The 22,082-nt window shown below is 44.6% G+C and overlaps 2 protein-coding genes across 5 annotated transcripts; both read right to left on the bottom strand.

The window, feature by feature from the left end:
• Nucleotides 1-38: 38 nt before the first annotated feature.
• arf2b (ARF GTPase 2b) lies at nt 39-6,603 on the bottom strand. Its single transcript, XM_004080725.5, has 5 exons — nt 6,465-6,603; nt 5,131-5,288; nt 4,022-4,132; nt 1,779-1,903; nt 39-1,042 (listed from the first exon to the last, which is right to left on the bottom strand). Exons 2-5 carry the CDS (start codon nt 5,276-5,278, stop codon nt 881-883), a joined length of 546 nt encoding a protein of 181 aa, XP_004080773.1. The 5' UTR covers nt 5,279-5,288; nt 6,465-6,603; the 3' UTR covers nt 39-880.
• Nucleotides 6,604-8,406: 1,803 nt separating this feature from the next.
• On the bottom strand, nt 8,407-21,731 carry map3k14b (mitogen-activated protein kinase kinase kinase 14b). 4 transcript variants are annotated; one of them, XM_023949803.2, is made up of 15 exons: nt 21,498-21,731; nt 18,897-19,153; nt 18,611-18,689; nt 16,994-17,723; nt 15,903-16,037; nt 15,710-15,839; nt 15,500-15,628; nt 13,255-13,359; nt 12,695-12,858; nt 12,479-12,629; nt 11,771-12,334; nt 10,190-10,296; nt 9,981-10,101; nt 9,796-9,896; nt 8,407-9,670 (listed from the first exon to the last, which is right to left on the bottom strand). In XM_023949803.2, the coding sequence occupies exons 2-15, from the start codon at nt 19,144-19,146 to the stop codon at nt 9,506-9,508; spliced, it is 2,931 nt and encodes a 976-aa protein (XP_023805571.1). In that variant the 5' UTR covers nt 19,147-19,153; nt 21,498-21,731; the 3' UTR covers nt 8,407-9,505. The 4 variants fall into 4 exon arrangements, with proteins under 4 accessions (XP_023805571.1, XP_023805572.1, XP_078793714.1 ...); XM_023949804.2 differs by having other exon boundaries at nt 13,255-13,335; XM_078937588.1 differs by having other exon boundaries at nt 13,255-13,335; nt 20,940-21,649.
• Between the last annotated feature and the right edge of the window lie 351 nt (nt 21,732-22,082).

Below are 22,082 nucleotides of genomic sequence, written 5' to 3'. Positions count from 1 at the left end.
GGATCCAATCGGAACGCCGTCACAATAAGACATCACACTTAAGGGCTTCTCAAAAATGTCGTTTAATCCAGGGAATCAGAGGCCAACTACCAAAAGACCAGATCTGCAACCGTGGACTCGGACTTGCTGCCTTGCTTTGTGCTTGACGGTCTCGGTGGTGGGAGAAAGGTAGTGTTCACCGGAGAGCCACAGCCAGAATAATATGATATATTCCAATATAATAATAAAACAAAGAGCATGATTTTCAAATGGCACCGGGATGGCGGTGGGCGGGGCTTTTGCTAGACTTTTACAGTTGTGTGACTTGACCTGATACAGGTTAAGATGCCGTTCTCTGGATCTCTTTCAATCGAACGGCTTCAAAGGAACATCTGACATTTGGTCGACAACGGGGGACGATTTCTAGTTAACTGGGGGGGGGGCTTCATTTGCCATGTGAAAACCATGCTTCCTCTTGAGAGCGGGGGGGGGGGGGGGGGGGGCGTGCAAGACTGAGTGGGGCGGAGGCGGAGCTTGGTGGATGGAGAGAGGGCTTGAAAACCAGACTGCTGATTCCACAGGAGGTGTGTAAAAGGCACGCCAGGGTTACTCCCAGTCCCAGCCAACGCACACAGGCGCCTTCACACCCACACACTCTGAACACACAAGGTCACACACACACACACACACACGCACACACAAGCAGCACAGGCTACAGCCCCTAGAGTACTGACAGAAGAAGGTAGCAGGGCGAGGGAATGAAGGAAGTTCTTAAAGGAAAGCACGAGGGCGGGAAACCGGGTGGGACAGGGGGGCAGAGGGGCCTGGGTCCGTGCTGCCGTCGTGTTGAAACAGGAAAAGGAAAGAAAAAGAGAACAAAAATCAAAAGTGGTGGAATGGATCATTTCTGGTTCTTCAGCTGGTTGGAGAGCCAGTCTAGGCCCTCGTACAGGCCGTCGCCGCTGGTGGCGCAGGTGGCCTGGATGTACCAGCTGCGCTGACGGAGGGCGTGCAAGCCCAGCTTGTCTGTGATCTCTGCAGCATTCATGGCGTTGGGGAGATCCTATGAAGACAGGACAACGTCAGCAATGGTGGAGCAAATGCTCCGCTCAAGAACACATCTGGACCTGGTTCTGGCCAACACCTGCTGGCCCAGATTCCCCCCTTTATGGGTTTACTGCAGTGAACGTTATGTCCCACATTAAATAGAGTTTTTTCACTAAATTGCTTGACTGTTGCTCTAAGGTCCTGATCAGAGATGGCCTTCGTTCAAATTAGGCCTGCACAATATACCGCAAATTTATCGTTATCGCAATATCCAGCTCTGCAATAGGCATATCGCAAAAGACTGCGAATATCGCAATAAATCGTAAACCCAAAATGTGTTAAAGCAATCTTATGGCAGCTTGACGCTTTTAACGAATCAAATAAATCCCTTTATGCTTTGACCAATCAGATGGACGCCTTCCCATTGTTGACCAATCAGATGGAGGCCTATTATGTTAGATGTTTGTCACCTATGTCGATGAGGGTCATTTGGAGTGTAATTTTAAACTGTTTCTAATGAAATGGGAATGATGTTTTTGGCATTTTTCTATTTTTTTTATATACCGCAAATTATATCGTTATCGCAATATTAATCTCTACTATTGCATATCGCAAGTTTTCCTCATATCGTGCAGCCCTAGTTCAAACAAACAGGTTTCATCGCTCCTCAAAACAATGATCCTGAAAACATGGAGATGCGGCTACCGCCTGTTCTTCACGCCACAGAAGACGCCGCAGACGTCCGGCCTCACCTGTTTGTTTGCGAACACGAGCAGCACGGCGTCCCTTAGTTCATCCTCCGCCAGCATTCTCGACAGCTCCTCCCTGGCCTCGTTCACCCTCTCCCGGTCGTTGCTGTCCACCACAAAAATGAGCCCTGCGAAGAAAGCGGCAGAGACCACCGGCTCAGAAAGACACAGCCAGACAGAGGAATCGAACCTGCATTACAAAACCTTTATGCTGGGCTTTGAAAGAGGAGGTTGCCTCTTTGTAACGATGCTATTTCTACAGACGAACACATAAAATGTTGGAGGACTTCTGAAATCTTTGACTGGATCCAATAGAAACTCTTGAACTGGAGTCTTTGGGTTTAACACACGCGTTTGCTTCAACCTTTGTCATTTGGACGTCATGCGCCACTGTGACCACAAGGCGGCGGTGAAACAGACTTTCGAGTGTCGTGATAAAACACGTGAATGTCACGCGGCTGAGATACAGTCAGACAGCTGTGACACTTCAAAGTTACAGTCGGGAATCTTTGACATTCTGTCAAAAGCTTTGCTTCTAAAAAATATTTCAGGATGTTTAACGTCCAGTTTAACTCGTTGCTAGGTTACCGGGTATTACTAGTTAACCGTGGACCACTTTGGCTATAAAAATGGCAGCATCACTTTTGCCGGGTAATTTTTTACCCGATATAATATACAAACAAACAAAAAGTACTTGTCATAAAAAAAATAGATCAAAATGATCAGCACATGATAAATTAGAGTGGGTTTATTTTATTTCCCACTGTGGTAAGTGTAGCAAAAGGAAAAGTCTTCATCAGGAGTGAAGGACTAAAAATGGAAGACAAAACATTTGGCAGCACAACAGCAGGTTGAAGTGTAGAAAAGAGCCTTGAGAGGAAAAGCTCTGTGAACAGCGAGCCGTGGGAGTCCAAACGTCTACCTGGACGCAGCTTTCAAGCCGATCAGAAGTCAACTAGAATCAGTTCCATCAAACTGGAACTGGTTAGCTGCTAAAAAGACAGTTCCTGAATCAAACTTTCTTTATTTGCCCGTTTTCTGTGACTAAACAACAGTAACTTTGACAACACACACATTTTTTAGTGCTGTTCACTGTTGAACTGCTTAATTCTGACCCTACAGGTGATTTTAAAGATACTGGTGCATTCTTCCCTTGTGAGCGTGTTTCTCTTGGTCTGATTGCCGCTCGGCACAAACCCTGTGCTGGTGTCCGATGTTTCGTTCAGTCACTCCAGCTGACCCGAGACTTAACGGATCTTTTTTCCACAAATATCTGAACATATTATTATTGCACTACTTTGATCTTTTATGTATTTTATTGCATTAGTAATTTTATGAATTGTGTTCTTAATTTGCCTAGTTTTAAACTTTCTTCAGTCCTTTATCGTACAGCACTTTTGTAAATTGCTACGTAAATAATAAATGTCATTCATTTATATAAATGTAGTTCTATTTTAAATAAATCAACAAAGCTTATCAGACATGCAAGTATGTATTTTTTTTCCAGGAGAGTCTGGATGAACGGTTACAGACTCCACACATACTGAGCCAGGAGGGTTTAACTCCATGGGAAACCCAGAACCTGTGAGGATTGCTGAGTTTTCCAGAGCCTCTCTGGATGCTCACTGCAGTTGACAAGAATTAGTCCCATATATGCTAGACCTGCGATATTTTCAACAGCTAAGCACATACACAGTCCACACACACAACACATAAACGAAGCCTTGATTGGCTGAGATCCTTTTCCAGGTGACCACTGTTATCATATTTCATGTATTCTTCTGTTTTCAAATGACTTACGTTAACTCAGATAGTCTAATCCCAGGATCTAAGCGTGACGATTTGGGCCTAAAACAACAACACTGATTTGTTGCCATGGTGAAAATAGACTACTTTTAAGGTGATGTCGTTCCCAAAAGCTTAAAAACGTTTGTTTTTATATTAAAATTGACAAAATAAAAAAGAAAAGCCCTGACAGAGAAATATAGAGAGGAAAACCAGACGTGGAGGTTTGTCTCTGAAACCTAACTGTTACACCAACTGTTGATTTTCTAGGCAGGAAAAACTCAAATAGCCCTAATAGTTGCTGACGACTTTAATGTCAGGAAAAAGGAGGAGTCAAACAATAAACCCTTAGAAGAATTGAACAAAAGTATGAGTCATCGGTCCAGCAGCGTTCAGATCATCTTCAGCGCAGAAGTTAGGCCCCCTATAGGCAGTAATGCGCTCCAACAGTCGGCCCTTACCTTGAGTGTTCTGGAAGTAGTGGCGCCACAGCGGCCTGATTTTGTCCTGACCGCCCACATCCCACACCGTGAAGCTGATGTTCTTGTATTCTACCGTTTCAACGTTAAAACCTGCACAAATGAGGACAGGCTTAGTGGCAGACACGGATCTGAAAGGCTCCCCAGGTTACATTAAACAGGTCATAAATTATCATTTTAATTGGATTTCAAGTTTACCACAGAGTATCTCCATTGTTAAAAGCATTAATTGTCAATATCTTTGTTCATTACAAATTCATAAACTAAATCATTCTAAATGTCATTTTTTTCAATCTTTTAAAAATGTTCTCAGATGATAAGGCTGATAAAATACATTTTTAACTAAACGTTTAAATCAACACTAAAGCTACCAAAACGTGCAGAACAGAGATATTACAAATAAGCAGAGAAAAGCCCACGTGGAGCTGAAACGTCTCCGTTTTCATACGTTTATCTGAACTCATCCAGCTGAATGTGATCTGGGCCGATCCACAGATCGAGCTGAAAGAATTCACCAGGAAGCAACAATAACAGCCGTGAATAACTAGGATCAAAGGCAGCAAAATGCATCTCCTTGTAAAAATCTTTGGCCACAATATGTTTAGATTTTGTGGAAACGAGCTGAAAGTCAGCTCTGATGGCTGACGGTGTAAATGTTTTCTATCCAGACAGCCGGAGTATTGACTTAGACACACAATGGTTAACTCAAAAACCATGAAATACAGGTAAACAGTGATGAGTTCAGTGTCAGCTTGGAGAAACTAATTGAGAAACCAGAAGATTTGTGTTATTCAAGCACAGAATACTGCAGCAAAATGCATTGTATGCAGAAACAGAGAGGTTATGAAATTGCAATGTTTTTAGCAATCCACTGCTGTTACTGCTGTTTCTGTTGAGATCAGAACAGACTTCGTTCAACGCAATTTTTAAAAAAAATCCCGACAACAATTTTGGCGTAACCTATATATCATTAATATAACATTTTGCTTTTTGGGTTTAACAATATCTCTCTCACTAAGACAGTTTCAGGATGAACAGATCCATGCAGCGTTTTGACATGAAAAACGATCCATTGCAAACAGAAATCCTACCGATGGTGGGGATGGTGGTGACGATCTCTCCAAGCTTTAGTTTATAAAGGATAGTCGTTTTTCCAGCAGCATCCAGCCCAACCATTAGAATTCTCATCTCTTTTTTGCCAAAAAGGCCCTTGAATAAGCTTGCAAATACATTCCCCATAATGACAGAGCTGGAAAACAACAAAAGTAAATAACTACAACATTTTAGTACTCGTACAGAAATAGTAGAAGAAAACCAACACATAAATGAACATCATAACAGACAATAATAGTAGGATTGAAGCAACGCTGTCGTGTTTTAGACTCAATAACAGAAATTTAGAGATATAGAGTTAAATGTTCACTTTGGCTAAACTGTTTTACATCTGCACCATCAAAATAACTATTCAGACATATAGTTTGACCTAGAGTCCTAGTCATCTGTAGGTAATCAATGACAGTACCAGAGCATCGATGACCCTAAATATAATTTGGGAGGCATTCACGGTTTAAGGTAAATCTCCAGACTGATGTGCATAACTGCTTTCCTTAACGTGGGAGTTGTGAAGGTCTACATAAACACATCAGATGTGTTTTCATTGGGATTTTTAGTGAAAATGTCATTTATCAAAGTTTTTCGGCTATTAGGATCGAAACTCAATGTGGCCAGCATCAACAAACTAAATATTTCCCCTAACTTCTATCTCGACTTGACGTGCGAGCTCCAGGACCATAAATTGCGTGTTTTAATGGAGTCCGCAGCAAACTGGACGGACGAATACTTCGGACAGCCGGCTAACCGCACAGCTAACAGATGACTGGGGCCTTGTCAGTCAGTAAACGACTGAAGAATAGTAAAAAATAAAATAGCAGTATTTTCCTTTTACGGGCAGCAGTCATATATCAAATGTAACAGTTTGTTTTAAAGGAAATCAGAAAGTTTGTGCTGTCACCACCCATTACCAACTGATGGTTAGCTTGACTATAGGGCGGATGCTTCGACTTGAGCCTAGCCTGCTGCTAACGGCTAAAGACTGGGTTTGGTCCGTGCGAAATCATTCTGTCAACAACGAACAGGCGGTACGTATCCACGAAGTTAAAGGTTGACGTATAAATAAGCCCGTTGGTGTAATATGTGTCGTGTAAAGTGAGTATCTTTTACTCGTTTTTTTCTTGTCAGTCGATCCAGAAACCACCGTAGCTAGCTAGCTAGCCGCCGTTAGCTCGATGCCGCGTCACATTACATAGAGAACAGCATGACGTCACGCAAAACCACACCAAAATTTGATCATTTAGGTCGAGTTTGAACTCACTCTCATAAAACGGCATACAGAGTAAAAAAAGTAATTGGTTCTGGTGGTTTTTACCTTTAAAAAGACAGCTTGCTGGTCTTTAGGTTATCTTTCACTGTCACTCCAAAATGGCGTCTTGCGCAACCAGGGAGACACCGGCGTCGGGCACGGCCCACTATCAAGCCTCAGCCAATCACAGCGCGTACGGTGTACCAAATGTCCCCGCCCCCGCCCAGCTCTCCGTCCAATCAGCAGAAAGATCGTCTGTGCGTCGACGATGCACAAAATGTCGAGGAAGTTAACTCAAGTTCTTCAAGTTCCACCGCCGTCAACGTGACAGGAGGACGGTTCAGCCGCTGACAGCTGAGGGAGGGATCGAACATGCGGCACTCTCCAGCAGAGTGCACGAGAAAGGCGTACAATGATCATGACAAATAAAGGATATTGTCCTCTCTTCCTTGTTGTTAGGTTGAACAACAGGCGGGTTTTCATTGTGTTCAGTGTCTTTCTTGGGTTGAATTTCCTTTGGTGTCTTTTCTACTTGGATCCATTGTTCTTTGTTTGACTCTTTTTGTCTTTTTTATACATGTCAGTGTTGGTTTGCTTTTATTTATTAACGTTTTTTTTGTTTTTTCCTACATTCTCAGGTTCACATTAGGTTCCAGAGACACCAAAAACCTAAACCATCATTTATATGAGCTCACTTGTGTGGCAATGTACAGACACTTAATAAAATACATGGAAAAGTGTTTTCATTTTTTTATAATTCCATTTTAGAACTAAGCTTTCATAGAGTATAGATTCAGGGTCCAGGTTTAATTGTTAAGTTGTTGTTTTTTTTACATAAATTGAGGTTCCAGCTCATAAAACCCTAGAAAACAGGATTTCGCAAAATCCTGATCGAGTGGAGAAATCTGCTCAAATTCTGAATATTTCTTACAGTTTCACCATCATCTACTGAACTCAAAACACCAGTACAGGTTCCCCAAATGTCTTTAAATGGGTTCAGTTTGGTTCAATGTGGGAAAGACTTGACAACTAGAAGACCACCATAAATATCCCACCAGAGGTGGTCCGCCATGAGCAAAAGTAACAGCTGGTTATTTGGCTTGCTGAAGGTGAGTGATGAGTATTTTTTTTCTTTTAGGTATCACTGCTTCTGCCCCTCACTCTCTGCTGGATCGTTGCACTGCAAGCATTCAGTCAACTCACCTGCTCTGTCCTCTGCCTGCTCGCCTACCTGTCTGCTCGCCACTCAGCCGCGCTTCCAGCTAACCTGCCCAGCCATTCTGCTCTCAGCTCCATGCTGCTATGGCCGTTTTCTGCTCCTGTTTCCCTGCATCACCGTTCTGCCCCAAGCCTCATAAGCCCCTGCACCTCTGCAATTTTGGAACCATTTCCCAGAGACCCTCCTGGAGACCAGTTTTTTGGGTTGCAAAATCAAGAGTGCTTGTGACTGAGCCCTAGACTCCTGAGTTCCACCACGCTCCAACGAGCATCCTTCTCTTTTCTGACATCTGTGTCTGACTTCCATCCATTTGCTGTACAGAGGACTTAACTCCGCCCCCTCTCTGCTACCTGCGGCTCACACTCCTCATCCCAGTGAGCCTGCATTTGCTCTGACCACTCAAGATCACTTCCCATCACTAACCCTCTCCTGTCTCCGTAGCATCCAGACATTTGCTGTATTTCTGCAGGACCTGAGCTGCTTCACGTTTAAAGAATAAAATAAATCTGGTTTCTTGCACTCCTGAGTTTGTCCTGTTTTGGAAACGATGCGTGATAATTCCACGTAAAAGCTTCGCTTTTAAACTGGCTGTAGCGTTTTGAGTATGTACATTATTCCCAATGGAATATTTATGGAACAGTAATGTTTTTCATTTAGATTTTAATCATTTTAGACATCTTAAAGTGCTTTAGTGCTGCAAAATAAGATTATATTTTAAGTGTCTTTGTGTTTTTGACAAAATGCTGTTTCATATAACTTGAGGAATCAAAAGAAGTTTGACAAAATACCAACAATTTAAACAGTTTATGCTCCTTTAAATCCAGTCTTTATACACCAAATGTTTTATTATACATTGTTTTTTGTCACGTCTATTAGCAATATTTAGTTTTTTTCCTGCCTGTTTAAATATTTTATTTCTGAATTTTTTCCCCACAGAAACACAGAGGAAGTTTAAAATTAAACAGAAAAGCATAAAAACCACATCTGTACTTAATTAAATCAAAGAAAAAAACGCAAAGACGTTCAAAAATGTTTTAAATAGAAAGTATTTGTTTTTAAAGATTTAAGATGTCCCTAACTTGTAACAATCTTTGTATGATTTACATTATTAAAAAGTTTTAATGCAAAGATAATGTTGGTTTGAAGAGTTTTTTGCAAACAGAAAACTCCACAGAGGAGCCCCAAAAGGTCATCCACAGCCGCGGGGGGCAAACAGATCCTGTTTATTTCAGAGGTCGTCAGTGACAAAGTGTTGTTAAAACTCAAAGCTTGGTTGAACGATCTCCATTATTGCTGAGTCTGCAGGTCAGAGCCAACAGCATAAATCCAGGGGGGGGCCGAACCTGCTCTGTGTCAACAGTCCAGATCTGCTGCTGATGGAGACATTTTCTTCACAGGGCTTCAACCTTTTTTCTTCCATGCGTTCATCTCAGTCTTTTTCTGACGGGGGTCACAGAGGCGCCAACCCCCAGACCTTCCTGCACGTCCGTTATCCTTTTCTCCGTCCTCAGATCTCCCCTCTCTGAAAAGAATCCTATTGAAATACAGAACATTCTCAACTTTTGTGCAAAGCTCTATTTTTCCTGGGTCTTGTTGGACATCCGAGGTCTGAATTCCTGAAGCGGAGCTCTGCTAGAGTCACAAGCAAACCTCCTTTGGGAGACTTGCTTTTTTCCGAGCCTGTGGCCACAGGCAGCTGTTGGAATGTAGAGCAACAGGTGAATCCACAGCTTTGTTTTTTTCGGCTCGGCTTTCTGTCTTTCACGACTGAGGATGCTGTTGCCTCAGTCTGGATGGGCGTCGTAGTCTTTGAAGAAGGTAGTGAACCTCATGACAGAAGGACGATGTTTGAGCAGGAAGAAGAGTTCTCCGGCATTTCAAGTCCATTTCAGTCCCGCAGCTCCAGCTTGCCGTCTCTGACCCTCCACTTCCAGCGCTGACACCCGTCAGGAGCGGGAACACAGCGGAGCCACAGACCCGACACTTTGACCTTCTCTTCCAGGGGCACGAGCTTTCTGTCCAAACTTTCCAAAGTGAAGGCCTTTCCCCAGATCTGGTGAAGGATCCATGTGATGAAAGATGTGAAAGTCTGACAAAGTCCCTTAGACTTATATGTTTCAATCGATTTTAACATGATATCAAGATTCCTTTTTGCTAAATGAAGGCAGGATTTCATACCTGATCACTGATTCCTACGGCAACATGACCCACGTTGACCTGCCGGCTCTCTCGGATCCGCAGACACTCCCCCTGCATGTTCTCGATCCAGACATCAACACCTGCCATCACCAGAACCAGAGACCTGATTTTAAAATGTCAGACTGTGGCAGGTGATTAGCGAGTGACCAGGAGAGTCGTTTTACCCTCAAAGCAGCAGGAGGACCGCTGACGGTCCGCCGCTCTCCACTCCAGAAGCCCGTCCGAGTGACGGTTGCAGGAAGAGAAGACGCCAGAGCTCAAGTCATCAGAAGAATGATCAGAGTCCTGGAAGAAAAAGGAAATGTGGCCGTTTTATGGGTCAGGCTCTCACTGGTGCAGACGACATTTTAGAGGTTTTGTGCATGAATCTCACATTCTCTGATGCATCCATCTGGGAGGTGTCTGAACAGCTGAAGCAGGACGGAGGTTCATCTCGAGGTTCTGGAGACCAGCACTGGATTGTGGTCCCAACTGGGATATCTGGAGAGGAAGAAATGTTTTGGACGATGGACTCTGCTTTGACAAACAGACTGAATTGTTGTTCATAACACCAGCAGTTTTCCTTTCTCAGTTTGTATTTCATCAGCTGGAATCAACTGTTCCAGCGTTACGACCTTTTATTCGTTGCTTCGAGCAGTCGGACTTCTTGCTTGATTAGACAAATGGTTGCTTCACCTCCATTCCTAATGATGTGTGGTCTCACTGACAAATGTTTGTTTCCGCATTCTCACGTTTTCCTGAGGAAGTCATCTGGAAATCCCTTTATTAGTCCAGAAAAGTCTTTCATCTTGGTTTATATTGTCATTATCATTTGTACAGTTGTGTTGTTCCTCTTTCCACAAAATGCAAACGAGCATACATTTGTGGGAACCACCACCTTTGTTTCTTTTTAAAGCACCAATGATTATATTAATTGTGATTTGGGCAAAGAATTATGGGTAAAATGACATATGATGTTTGGATGTTTTTTAATGTAAAGAAAATAAATTTAGCTTACCCCTGGTCACAGGTGAAAAGAGTGGACAAAAAAACATTTGTTTGATCCAATTTTCCCAAACCAAATGTTGTAGGAAGTTTTATTGACCCTTTTAGAAAGATTTCTTAAAAGCTAAGTGGCCCTGAAAAAGAATAGGAGGCCGGAAAAGGGGAGAGATGGAGAAATGGATGGATATTCCAACATTTCCCATTGAATTCTGGGTAAAAGTAACCTAAAAAGGGAGTGGTGCATTGACCCAAGCCTACCCTGCCCATCCCTTAAACAGAATGAACCTTAAGGGGTCCACACAGTTGTTAAGACATCATTGTAAAATGATTGGACCGGACAATAAAGTCCTTACAAAATTATCTGGAAGACAAGTGTCTTCAAGTGTAGCGGTGAGGTAAGGGTTTGGAATTCCTCCTGTAACCTGCTGGACACTGTCAAGAACCAGAAAAGACGGTGGAGAAAAACACAGGAGAGGAGGATAGAACCTCAGCCAAAAACTCAGTGTCTGATCTGAAAACAGGGGGGTTCAAACTGTTTGACAGCCAGATTTGGTGAGGTGAAAATGTGTGAACCAGCATTAATTGAACACTTACAATAACATTAAATGTTATTGCAATTGAAAACTAGACCCATTTTTACCCAAATTACTGAGAATTTCGTATTTGAAAAGCAGAAACAAATGATCCTAGATTTGACAGGAGCCTGCGGGCCGATGGAGATTTGAGTGCGGGATGCATGCGGACCGTGGGCCGGACTTTGGACATGCCTGTCTTAAAGGACCATTGGAAATGATTGCAAAGGGGACTTAAAGCAGAAATGTGTTCATGTAACATAAGTTTTTGTAAAATTTGACCTAATCAATGCATTTTATTACCATGTTGGTTTCTCTTACGGGTACTTCTTTTGCAAAATGTGACAACAAGCTTTGTTCAGTTTTTGCTTTGATTCTTTTTTTTTTTTCAGACTCACCATTCCTGAGATATTCCAGCTCTTCCTCTGATCCCCACAATCTCTTTTGACCTTTCTGCAGCAAAGGGAAGAGGTCTCTGAGAGAAAAAGGATGTTCCACTGATGCACTAGAGTCCCACTCCTCCTCCTCTTCCTCCTCCTCCTCCTCCTCATTGGCCCTTTCCTCCTCACAGTCTCCCTCATAGTCTCGGTCAGTTTTCTGACACTTGTTCTGCAGGAATTCCTCCTCTCCCATGTAGATATCGATGTCTGACTCCGACCCAGTGTCCCATTCGGCTGCACTTCTGTTTTCTTCCTGCAGGGGATCTGGGTAGGACTCCCATTCTCCATTTACAGAGTCGGTTTCTACATCAGAGTGCTGGTCTGAGCTACCATGGCCACAGAGGCTGCTGTCCTCATCGCCCGCCAAAGTCCTCCAGGGGCTCACCCAGAGCGGCGCCGAAGGTCTGTTTTTGGTGACTGGGATCTGAGAAGATGAGACGCTGAGGCCATTGTCGTCCTGCCTTTGACAGAGGAGCAGCTTCTCACAGGCTGCATGTATGGAAGAGGGACTCAGACCCCCAACTGTGGAGAAAACATCCACAGAAGTGATGTGACTGAAAAGGTCATCACCTGATGTCTCCAAAACTGCAGAAGAAGCAGTTGGAGACACGTTTGTAAAAAGGTTTTGCAGTCGCTCAACGGTAACTGCATGGGAAAAGCATCAACCTGCTCTGAGGGCTTTGGTGGTTTTCCTCCTGAGCTCCTTTGATGACGCTCGTCTCTCTGGATCCTTCTGTAGTCCGGCTTTAAAGACTTTGGCCGTGAAGTTGTTGCAGTTGGACGGCACCTCCCACAGAGGAGGGGGCTCGTTAACAATCTGTCAGACAGAGAAGCGTGAACTTCTGTCTGATGGTAAATGAAAAACACGACCGGGATTCTGACCTGGACACACAGAGGATGTGAGTAGCATCGTATCCAGGGCTGGCATCCATTGAGCATGTGCAGTAGCATGCAGCAGCTGCTCCACACGTCCGCCTTGGCGCTCAGCCGGTCCCCTCCTGCCACCTCAGGGGCCATGTGGCTTTCTGTGCCCGGAAACGCAGCTCCTGCAATGAAAAGAAGCTCCTCAGGGTTTGGTTTGACATCTTTGTGCCTCAGAACTGATAAAAATTTTTTTTTTTAAATCACTGCTGATCAAAGGCAATACATGCAGGAACACACTTTTACTTCATGATGCTGGTAAACTCTGACATCAGATGAAGTAAGTCTATTGATTTGATTGGGGGGGGGGTTCTGGAGTTAGATTCACCGACTACATTTATTGGTTTATTCGATGTTGTTTGAATGAGTGCAGTGATTAAAAGTGTAATTAAGTGACAGAAATGACATCATGACTTCCCTTAAACCACTGTGTTTTCCAGCATGAGCACACGTCTCAGGGGTTTGGTTTGCAGTTTTGTTAGGGAAAAAAATAAAAAAGGGACTTTTCAGGATCTTCTCACCCATGACGGCCTTGGAGCTCCACCCACTGCCCTCCAACGTCTCTGAGAGGCCAAAGTCGCAGAGGAATGTGTCTCTGCAGTCTGCAGACAGCAGCACATTGTCAGCTGGAATAAAATCAACACACAGGATTCAGTCAGACAGTTTGTATTTGGTGTCTCAAAGATCAAAGTGTCGACTGAGAAGCAGGGAGACGAAGCCTCAGTCTCTGAAAGAGTAGTTTGATTTCTAAAGAGGACGAGCCTACAGACTCTGCTCCATGGGAAGATGGTCTGAAGGGACTTGTTTCCATTAATGGAATTAATGGAAAAAAATTGAAAAAATTGAAAAAATTAATGACAGATTCCTTTTGAGTGAAAGTTCTGAGGTGGAGAGAGCCCCCCCCCCCCTGCAGAAGCCCCTTGTGATATTGGTTTTACATTTCTCATGCGTCTTTGGATTTCATTAGTCCTGTAAAAACAAACCCCTAAACCCCTCCTTTAAATCAAACAATAGACACAAATGTTGCAGCTCCTCAAATGACCACTAGGTTACTGAAATGATCTCCCTCACCAGACTCCACCATCGGCATCGCCCACATCCCTTTGGACCGGTTCAACCCTCATCTCTCAGTTCAATCCCGATCCAGTCCCTCTAGGTGTGCCTCAGGGCTCTTTCACCCTCTTCATCATCTATTTACTTCCCCTTATCTGTCAGCAGTTAGATCCTGTTTTTTTCTAACTTTCTTTACGACAAAACAAACTTTCTTGTGTGTGTGTCCCTAGTTTTGTGTGTGTGTGTGTGTGTGATTGTGTGGCCCGGTACCAAAGTGGTGACCTGACCAGTGCGCACCCCGCCTTCACCCATCAGCAGCCAGGAAAAGTTCCAGAAGTCACAAGAGCAGGCGGCTGGATCCAAGCGCAGGAGGTTTATTAGCGCAGCTAAAAGTCCACAAAGCTAAATCAGGATCAGGAAGGAGTCGACAGCAGACATGAGATCATCAGAGGAGAGACCAGGCAATCAGGATCCAGGCAAGGGTCGGGGCAGGCGGTTAGGAGACAGAAGATCAGGTCCAGATGTAACGCTCGGTAAGGAAGGCAGAGTGGCACAAACAAAACTTCACACTGAATGAAGCTCAGTGCAGAGCTTCAGTATGCTGTGGTTGATGAGTGAATGAGAGTCAGGTGTGCGGCATCCAGGAAGTGTGTGCTAGGGTTGCTGGGAGATGAAGTGCCTTCAGTACACTGGAGACTGCTCCCGCCGGTGTCACAGAGTTCTGACACCAGCAACCCAGTGACCGTGACAGGGATGTAGCGGCGGGAAAAGAAATGGATATTACAAACAACAACAAAAGACTACAAACTTCCGAAAAGTCCTTTTTTTAAATTTGCTAATAAGCTAGAAGCAATGAAGACAAATATAATAAATAATAAATGCTTCCTAAATTTAGCATAGGGCTGCACGATATGAGCAAAAGTTGCGATATGCGATGTTAATGATCAGTATTGCGATAACGATATAACTTGTGGTATGTGAACAAATAGCAAAACAACCAAAAACATAATTCCCCTTTCACTGCAACAATTTAAAAATTGTACTCTAAATGACCCTCGTCAGCATTGGAGACGAACAGCTAGGACAAAAGGGCTCCATCCGATTGGTCAAATGCCTAAATAATTCAAGCTGCCATACGATTCTTTTAGCACAGGTAACCATTCGTTGCGATTTTGGCCGTGTTTTTCGTCTTTTACGATATGCAAATTGCACTGCTTGATGTTGCAATAACAATACATTTGCGATATATTGTGCAGGCCTAATTTAGCACAACAGTTGCTGGACCCTTTTAATGTAAACATTCTGGTATGCAGTTGGGATGCAGCGATCCAGACCCCCTCTCCTCCCCCCATCACCAGCACCGTCACGGACTTCCAATTCAGAGATTATCACTGCCATGCCCCCCCCCCCCCCCCCATAACTGTCCAGTCTCCTCCACATCACTGACCCCCCCCACTCCATCAGATCGATGCAACATGAAATCATCAGCAAGGGAAAGTAAACAAAGATGACCATCAAGCTTCCCTGAGATCATGAACACATGAGTGGAATTTAAAGTACTGTAATACGTACAGGATACTCCAAGGCCTGAGAATGCTGTCAATAAAAACCTTTAAAGCTTTTTAAAGCACATAACTGAGTTTCAGTGCATCATCCTGGGATACAGAGATGCTAAAAAGGACCAACCTGACATCGACTCAGCAAACAACACACCTTTCACATCCAGGTGAAGCACTTTCCTGTTGTGCAGGTGCTCCAGCGCCTCCAGGGTCTGATGAAGGTAATGCAGGGCCAGATCCTCCGGGAGGCAGGTCGTCTGCCTTAAAAGCTGGCCCAAGCAAGCTGGAACAATTACCACACAAAAAAGAACTTCTATGATTTCATTCTTCTCCAGGTTTTTCAGTCGCACTTTCAAGAAGTGACCTTGCTTCAGCTCCATGAACAGCACAACGTTTGGGCCTTCCCTCACCACCCCAAACAGCTCCACAACCCGGGGGGAGTTCAGGGCGCTCCACGAGCTCACCTCCCCACTGTGGAAGTGACTCAGTGGAATCTGAGAGGAGAGCACAGTTAGACCGAGCCACCGGGAGCGGCGGACGTGGGTTCAGCAGCTCACCCGTTTGGCAGCACATTGGAATCCGGTGCTTCTATCCCGAACGCAGAACACGTCCCCGTAGGAGCCGTTCTGGATGTGATGAAGGACAGAGTACTCCTCACACTCCCGGTACTGACAACTGCTGGGCCGCAGGAGCTGCAGAACAATCAAAGTCAGATCCAAATCCTCTGATTTATTTTAGAAAAAGTACGTTTTCCTAACTGAACTTTTCCTCTTCAGCGTTACACAAAAAACAAGAGATTTGGGGCTCTAATTAATGTCGTTATGTGTTTTTTAAGGATTGAAACAGCACAAAAGGACTTTTTGTGGTGCCTTTCAGTTTTAAAAGCCTCCTGTGACTGACACCAAATTTAAAAGTTAGACAGTAATAAGCAATGAGCTGTAAACAAAACGTGTCAAATTGTAGACAGTATATGAATGTTTCAACATCAAAAGTTAACATATTCAGAGCTGTAATTATTCAGTTTTATCACTATTTATGTCCAGAAAGACCATGAATGTTGCATTTTCTTTTTCCTGCAATGATTATTACATGTATTCGAATCACGGTATTTCCAAAATGTTAAACATTTATTTACAAAACAAAATAATTTCTTTATCAAGAATTTTTGCTGACAGGACATCTTAAGAGCGTGATGGGCCAGGACGGCCACAAGGGGGCGACACAGCACACAGTTTTGGGCAGCCGTCTAAGCATTCATGAGTGTCTCTGCTGTGCTGCTTCCAAGGTTTAAGACCAAAAGATTTCTTCAGATTTCTTAGATGTGCTTTTAAGAACAGCAGGAAAGTTTGTGCTTCTTAAAGGGTTTTTATACTAGAGAGCAGTGGATGCAGTTTATTTTTTACAGTAGCTGTAAAGGTTTTGACTCTCCGTTGAATCCCACTTTCACTGGACCAGAGATCTGTCCTTCATTTGTCATGCCATGCGTTCAAGTCCTATCTGTTCATCAAAGGAGACCTGGCTCTAAAATGGGCGGGGCCAATTTGAAATTGCATGTTTTGTTCTTCTCGCGGTTTGTTGCACGTGATTCCAGCTTCATTGTTGTTTAGGTGGAATTGCAGAAGAGAAGATAAACATTAAAACGTCTTACTCTGTGAAATAGGAGGCCTTGGTTGGCGAACGCTGAGGTCTTCCAGTCATTCAGAATGTCTTTCATGGAAGCTCTGAGGAAAGCAGAGACGATGAACTTTGAAATATGCCTCACTTTGCCTCTCAGCTCATCCAGCACGCCGTCCCCGGGGTCGTCCTGGACGGCGCTCTGGGATGAGTCCACGCTGCTGTGGACACTGCTGGAGGCTGGCGTTCCCAGGGGACTCGGCACCCATTCTGTGGAGTCAGAGTCCCAGCCTGCATGAGGCGAGGGTTCAAATCCAGACACATGCAGGAGTTCGAGACAAGGACCCTCCCCGAGATCATCCTCTTCAACCACACAAGAAGAGTCCGACTGGCTCTCACGGGAGTTTATGGACCCCCAGTCGGAGTCTGAGCCTCCTCTGTTATCACTGCCGTCTGCGTGGACGGACTTCCTCTGTGGCGCCTCCTCTGTCCCACAGACACAGCCTCTAAATGTGCCCGGCGGGTTGCCATGGCAGCACGGGGGCGGGTCAGTAAACTGAGGAGGCGGTGGGATGACTCCAGCAGCTGACGTGGCTTTCAGCCAGTCAATCTCCTGCACCCACAGACCCCTGATGATGGGAGGCTCCTCCCCTTCCTCCTGTCTCCTCCGTCTGTTTCTTGTCCTCCTGCACTGTCTCCTCTGAGGAGGGGGGGCTGAGGGGTCCTCCTCATCTGTGCTGTTGGTGAAGACTTCATTCCACGATCTGAAATGATGTGAAACAAACAAGAAGGGGGGGGGGGGGGGGTTAACACACCCAACAGTTGATGACATTCAAGAAAACTTCCTACAATCCTTTTCTAGAAGGAACCTTTTGGAGGCAAAATGAGAAGAAGGAGCAGGACGGAAGGAAGGACATCCTGAAGAGTTTTGTGGTTAAAAACAGAAATCTAACATGGAGGCAGGAACAGTGAAAACACAAATGTTGCACTAATATTCATTCAGGTTCAAAAGATCAGCTGTTGTGCTGAAACTCGTCCAGCCATCAAAAAAACAAACTTGTCAAACTTAAAAATGCAGCAGTGTTTCTCTGAACTTTTCTTCTCATCCAATGAAGTAAAAAGACAAACAAAGACTACAAACATTTACTTCATGCACTTATTTCTGGAAGCCTTTGTGAAATTCTTCATTTCAGTGATTGATTGTTGGATTTTGAACAGAAGCTTGAATGAACGTCGTAGATTTAATGTTCCTTCTTGTCTTAATGTCACTGAAAGTCCTTCAGAGGTTTGATCACTCATGATGGATCATCAGTGGATCGAGTGGATCTCTGAAGCTGAACTGGAATCTGCAGGTCTGACTGAACCCAGATGCATTGTGGGGGATGTTCTCTTCCTCAATAACAAGGATTGATTTTTCAGGTGTAGAAATGAGGAATGTGGGTATTTCATGTATGAGGACCACTCATTCTCATTATTGAAATCCAAACGAACAACAGATGATAATCTATGTTTATGCCTGTACGTAAAAACATATTTATTATCTCTAAAAATGTATATTATGTTTACGTTTGAAGGAAAATGTTTTCTGGATGAAATCCTCTCTGGGACAAAGTGGAACACCTCCCACGTTTGACCAGCTGGTTAAACCCACCTGGGCTTTGGAGAGAGGAGGCGCGATTGAGAGAAGGAGCAGCGGGTGTTGGAGGGGCTGAACTCCTGGAAGTCTTCTCCTGGAAAGAAACAACAAGCAAAACGGATCGGGCCACCAGAACGCTCCATGATGCAATCAGTCACATCATGGGATCATAAACCAAATGTGGTGCCACACCGGTTCTGGGGCGTGCCTCCGCTTCGTGAGACGATTATCAGAGAACGACTGGATTAAAATGATCTTAAAGAAAGCCAAATGCAAAGGACTCTCAGGGTTATGGCCTTACGTTCTGCTTGCACAACTATGGACACGCAGGGATCCTCGTGGAACCCTTCTGGAACCACGTGCCTCGCAGTGCCGCGCTGCATCACAAGGCTCAAAGGGGGGGTGCAGGCTTGACCCAGGGGCTCCTCTTTCTCCTTACACCTTTGGGCGACCCCTTCTTTACCCAGACAGGAGAGCTCCGACCCGTCCGTCACGAGAACCAGGGACGTGTGAGACATCTGTGGAAGTTCCACTTCTGTGTCGGAGAACATCGTCAACCTGCCGAGCAGAAAGGTGCGGATCAAACGTGGACACTTCCATCACACTGCTGATGCTCTGCAAGATTGAAGGACCATTGTGGTTAGAAATATCAATCTGTCCAAATCCCCCACCCCCCCAACCCCTAACTACTAAAAGACTATATAGCAGCACTATGTAGTGCCCTGGATTTTAAAAGCAAGTCAGACACCAACCTCACTACTTTCTCTTTTTAACGGTATATATGACGTCATCGATTCCACAAAGTTAAACTGTAATTAATATGAGCGTTTTGGGACGATTATTTATGAGTCCACTGTCTTCTGAAGATAAAAAACGTGGATGGTTGATTAAAAAATATTTTTAAAATTTAAATTCACCTTTCTAGTGAGCGTCGCTGCACACTGGTTTCTCGCAGGGACTTCTGGGAAATTTCTAGGGCTCTGGATTTTGGAATTCTAGATTCGAAGAGCACTAGGAAATGGAGAACGCTCTATATATCTTAACAGCCAAGCACCGGTCTACATAAAAGACCTTGTGCAGCTGTCCACTCCCAAGTATTTTTATATTCTGTTTTTCTGTGTTTTACTGTGAAGCACTTTGGCATTCTTATCTTGAAAGGTGCTGTACAAATAAAGTTTATTATTATTATTATACAGGGCACTATCTCGGGGTTAGGGTGGTACATCAGACACAGGTTATGTCTTAGATATGCAAAAATGTGGGTGCCCCTGACACGACATGCAGCTTTATCTTCTTCTAAGTCGGATCAACAAGAAGAAAAGATCTGTAGGTGAAGATGGTAGAAAATGTTTTCCGGTTTCAGCCCAGTTCTGCTCCAGATGAGCGTTTCTTCTGCAGGTCGTTCCAAAGCTGCTGATGCAGATGTTACAACCATGAAAGAGAAGAAAACAGTGAGCTCAAACTCACATTCATGGCCTTAACATTCCTTTACGAAGGTTCAATAACCACAAAGACGGCAGAGATTCGATGTTGGGAAAGATGTTAGTGCAGAGAAACACGGTCGAAGGAAAACCCTCCAAGATCTGCTGAGCTTTTCCTAGAATGATCCGACAAAGGAGCCACTGAAACTCTAAACGGATGCTGCTGTTTACCACCTCCCTGCTTTACTGTCTCCTCAGTTAACAAGTCAGTGCTGCTGACGTGTCGGTGGCTCTACTGATGTCCGAGGACGATCGACACAAAGACTTTGACTCTGTTGCTCAAAAGAAATAAAAGACATGGCTGTAAAAACCATTAATAAGACAGATGATAATCCAACAGCTACAACTACTTTCAGAGCTTTGGTTTTGGATTCCTTATGTTAGATTATATTATGGTTATACCTGATTAGTTGTTATTTGAGTTTTCAAAGTCAGTTTGAAGTCTGTAAATCGTGTAAAGTGTTTTATGAACTAAAGCTTTCAAACTCAAGCTTTATTTATTTGTGTAGCGCCTTTCGCTTCGACAGAAAACACAAAGCGCTTTACATAAAAAAGCAGATGGATTAGCCATAAAATGTGAAAATGTGTTAAAACAGAAAACACAGGACTATCACACAAAATTGGTACCCCTCCCTCACCAGATTCCTCCCTCCACTCCCCCAATATAACCCTGAACAAAAACGAAGAACAGCAGCTTAACCCTTGTGCTGTCTGGTGGGGTCCAGATGACCCCACTCCAAACGTTAACGTGCCTCCAAGGCACGTTAACGTTGGGAGTGGGGTCATCTGGACCCCACAACCATTTTTCTTCAATGATTTGTGATCTTCACTGGTGTCCATGGATTACATGAAATCCTCTCCACCTTTGTCATGGTAGGGAGAACACGTCACTGGAAGGGTGGGGTCATCTGGACCCCATAGGATAGCACAAGGAACAAAGAAAATCTCTGGCTTGATTCTGCTTCAGGTACGTCCCATCAACAGACACGGCTCTCCTCGTCTCATCGGTGGAGATGCCCTCCAATGTGCTGCTATCTGCTGTGCTGGGGGGGTGAATGAACAGACGTGGCCACTTGAGCAGGAAGGTGGGTATAAATAGCTCGTGGAGCTGCGGCACGCCGGGGGCGGCTGCATGCCTTTCCCCCGGGCCGATCAGCTGTCAGAGTTCCTCAGCCCGCTTCACGCTGACAGCAAACACAGGAAGATCAAAACAGAGATGGGCCCCCCACCCCCATGAGGCCAGCTGAGGCCCTGGAGGCCCCATGAAAGTGGAGTGACACAGACAGGTCTTCTTATTCCTCACAATTTCAACTAAGACGGAGCAAATGTCCTGGTCAGTTTGGGCCATGCGAGTGTTGGAGGCACAGGACGAAATCAGGCAGCAAATTTCTGAAAGCAAAGCTCAGCAGGTGGGACGGTACCTCAGAGGGACAGAAACTTTTGGGAGTTTCCGCTGAAACCTGGAGCTCCAGATGAAGGAGAGTCGCCCGGCTCCGTCTCCGTCAGCTCCTCTGTCATGTCCATGTCAGCCTCAGAAGACACCGGCTTTCGGCCCCCGCAGGCCCTGCTCATTGGCACCCATGAGCGTGACGGAGGAGCTCTTGTACCTCAGGCACTCCAACCCGCCCCCATCGGGCCCCCGCCCTCCGTGGCCTGGAGGCATTCTGCAGATGTCCTCTGTCACACCTCAGCTTTGACTCATCACAATCCTCAGAGCACGCTCGGTTCTGACCCGCCTGTTTGTTAATGAACGGCATGCAGACGCTGGAAACCAGCAGACAAGAACGTCAACCCAAAAAATGTTTTCAGGACTTTGAACAGCGGCGTAGATGAAAAAATACTTCATTCTGAAGGACAAAATAAGACTTTATGTCTAGAAATCCATGTGTCAATGTGTCATTAACAGAAGGGCATTCAGTGTGTGCTGGTTTACACTGATGCTGTCCTGTCATCACTGTTATACAAGACGTCCTGGACAGGTCGTCAGTCTGTCGCAAGGACACAAT

This window comes from Oryzias latipes, chromosome 19 (assembly GCF_053564925.1).
Source record: "Oryzias latipes strain Hd-rR chromosome 19, Olatipes_Hd-rR_3.1".
Lineage (NCBI taxonomy): Eukaryota > Metazoa > Chordata > Actinopteri > Beloniformes > Adrianichthyidae > Oryzias > Oryzias latipes.
Note: the sequence above shows the minus strand (reverse complement) of the source record. Positions and strands in the feature narration are given on the sequence as shown.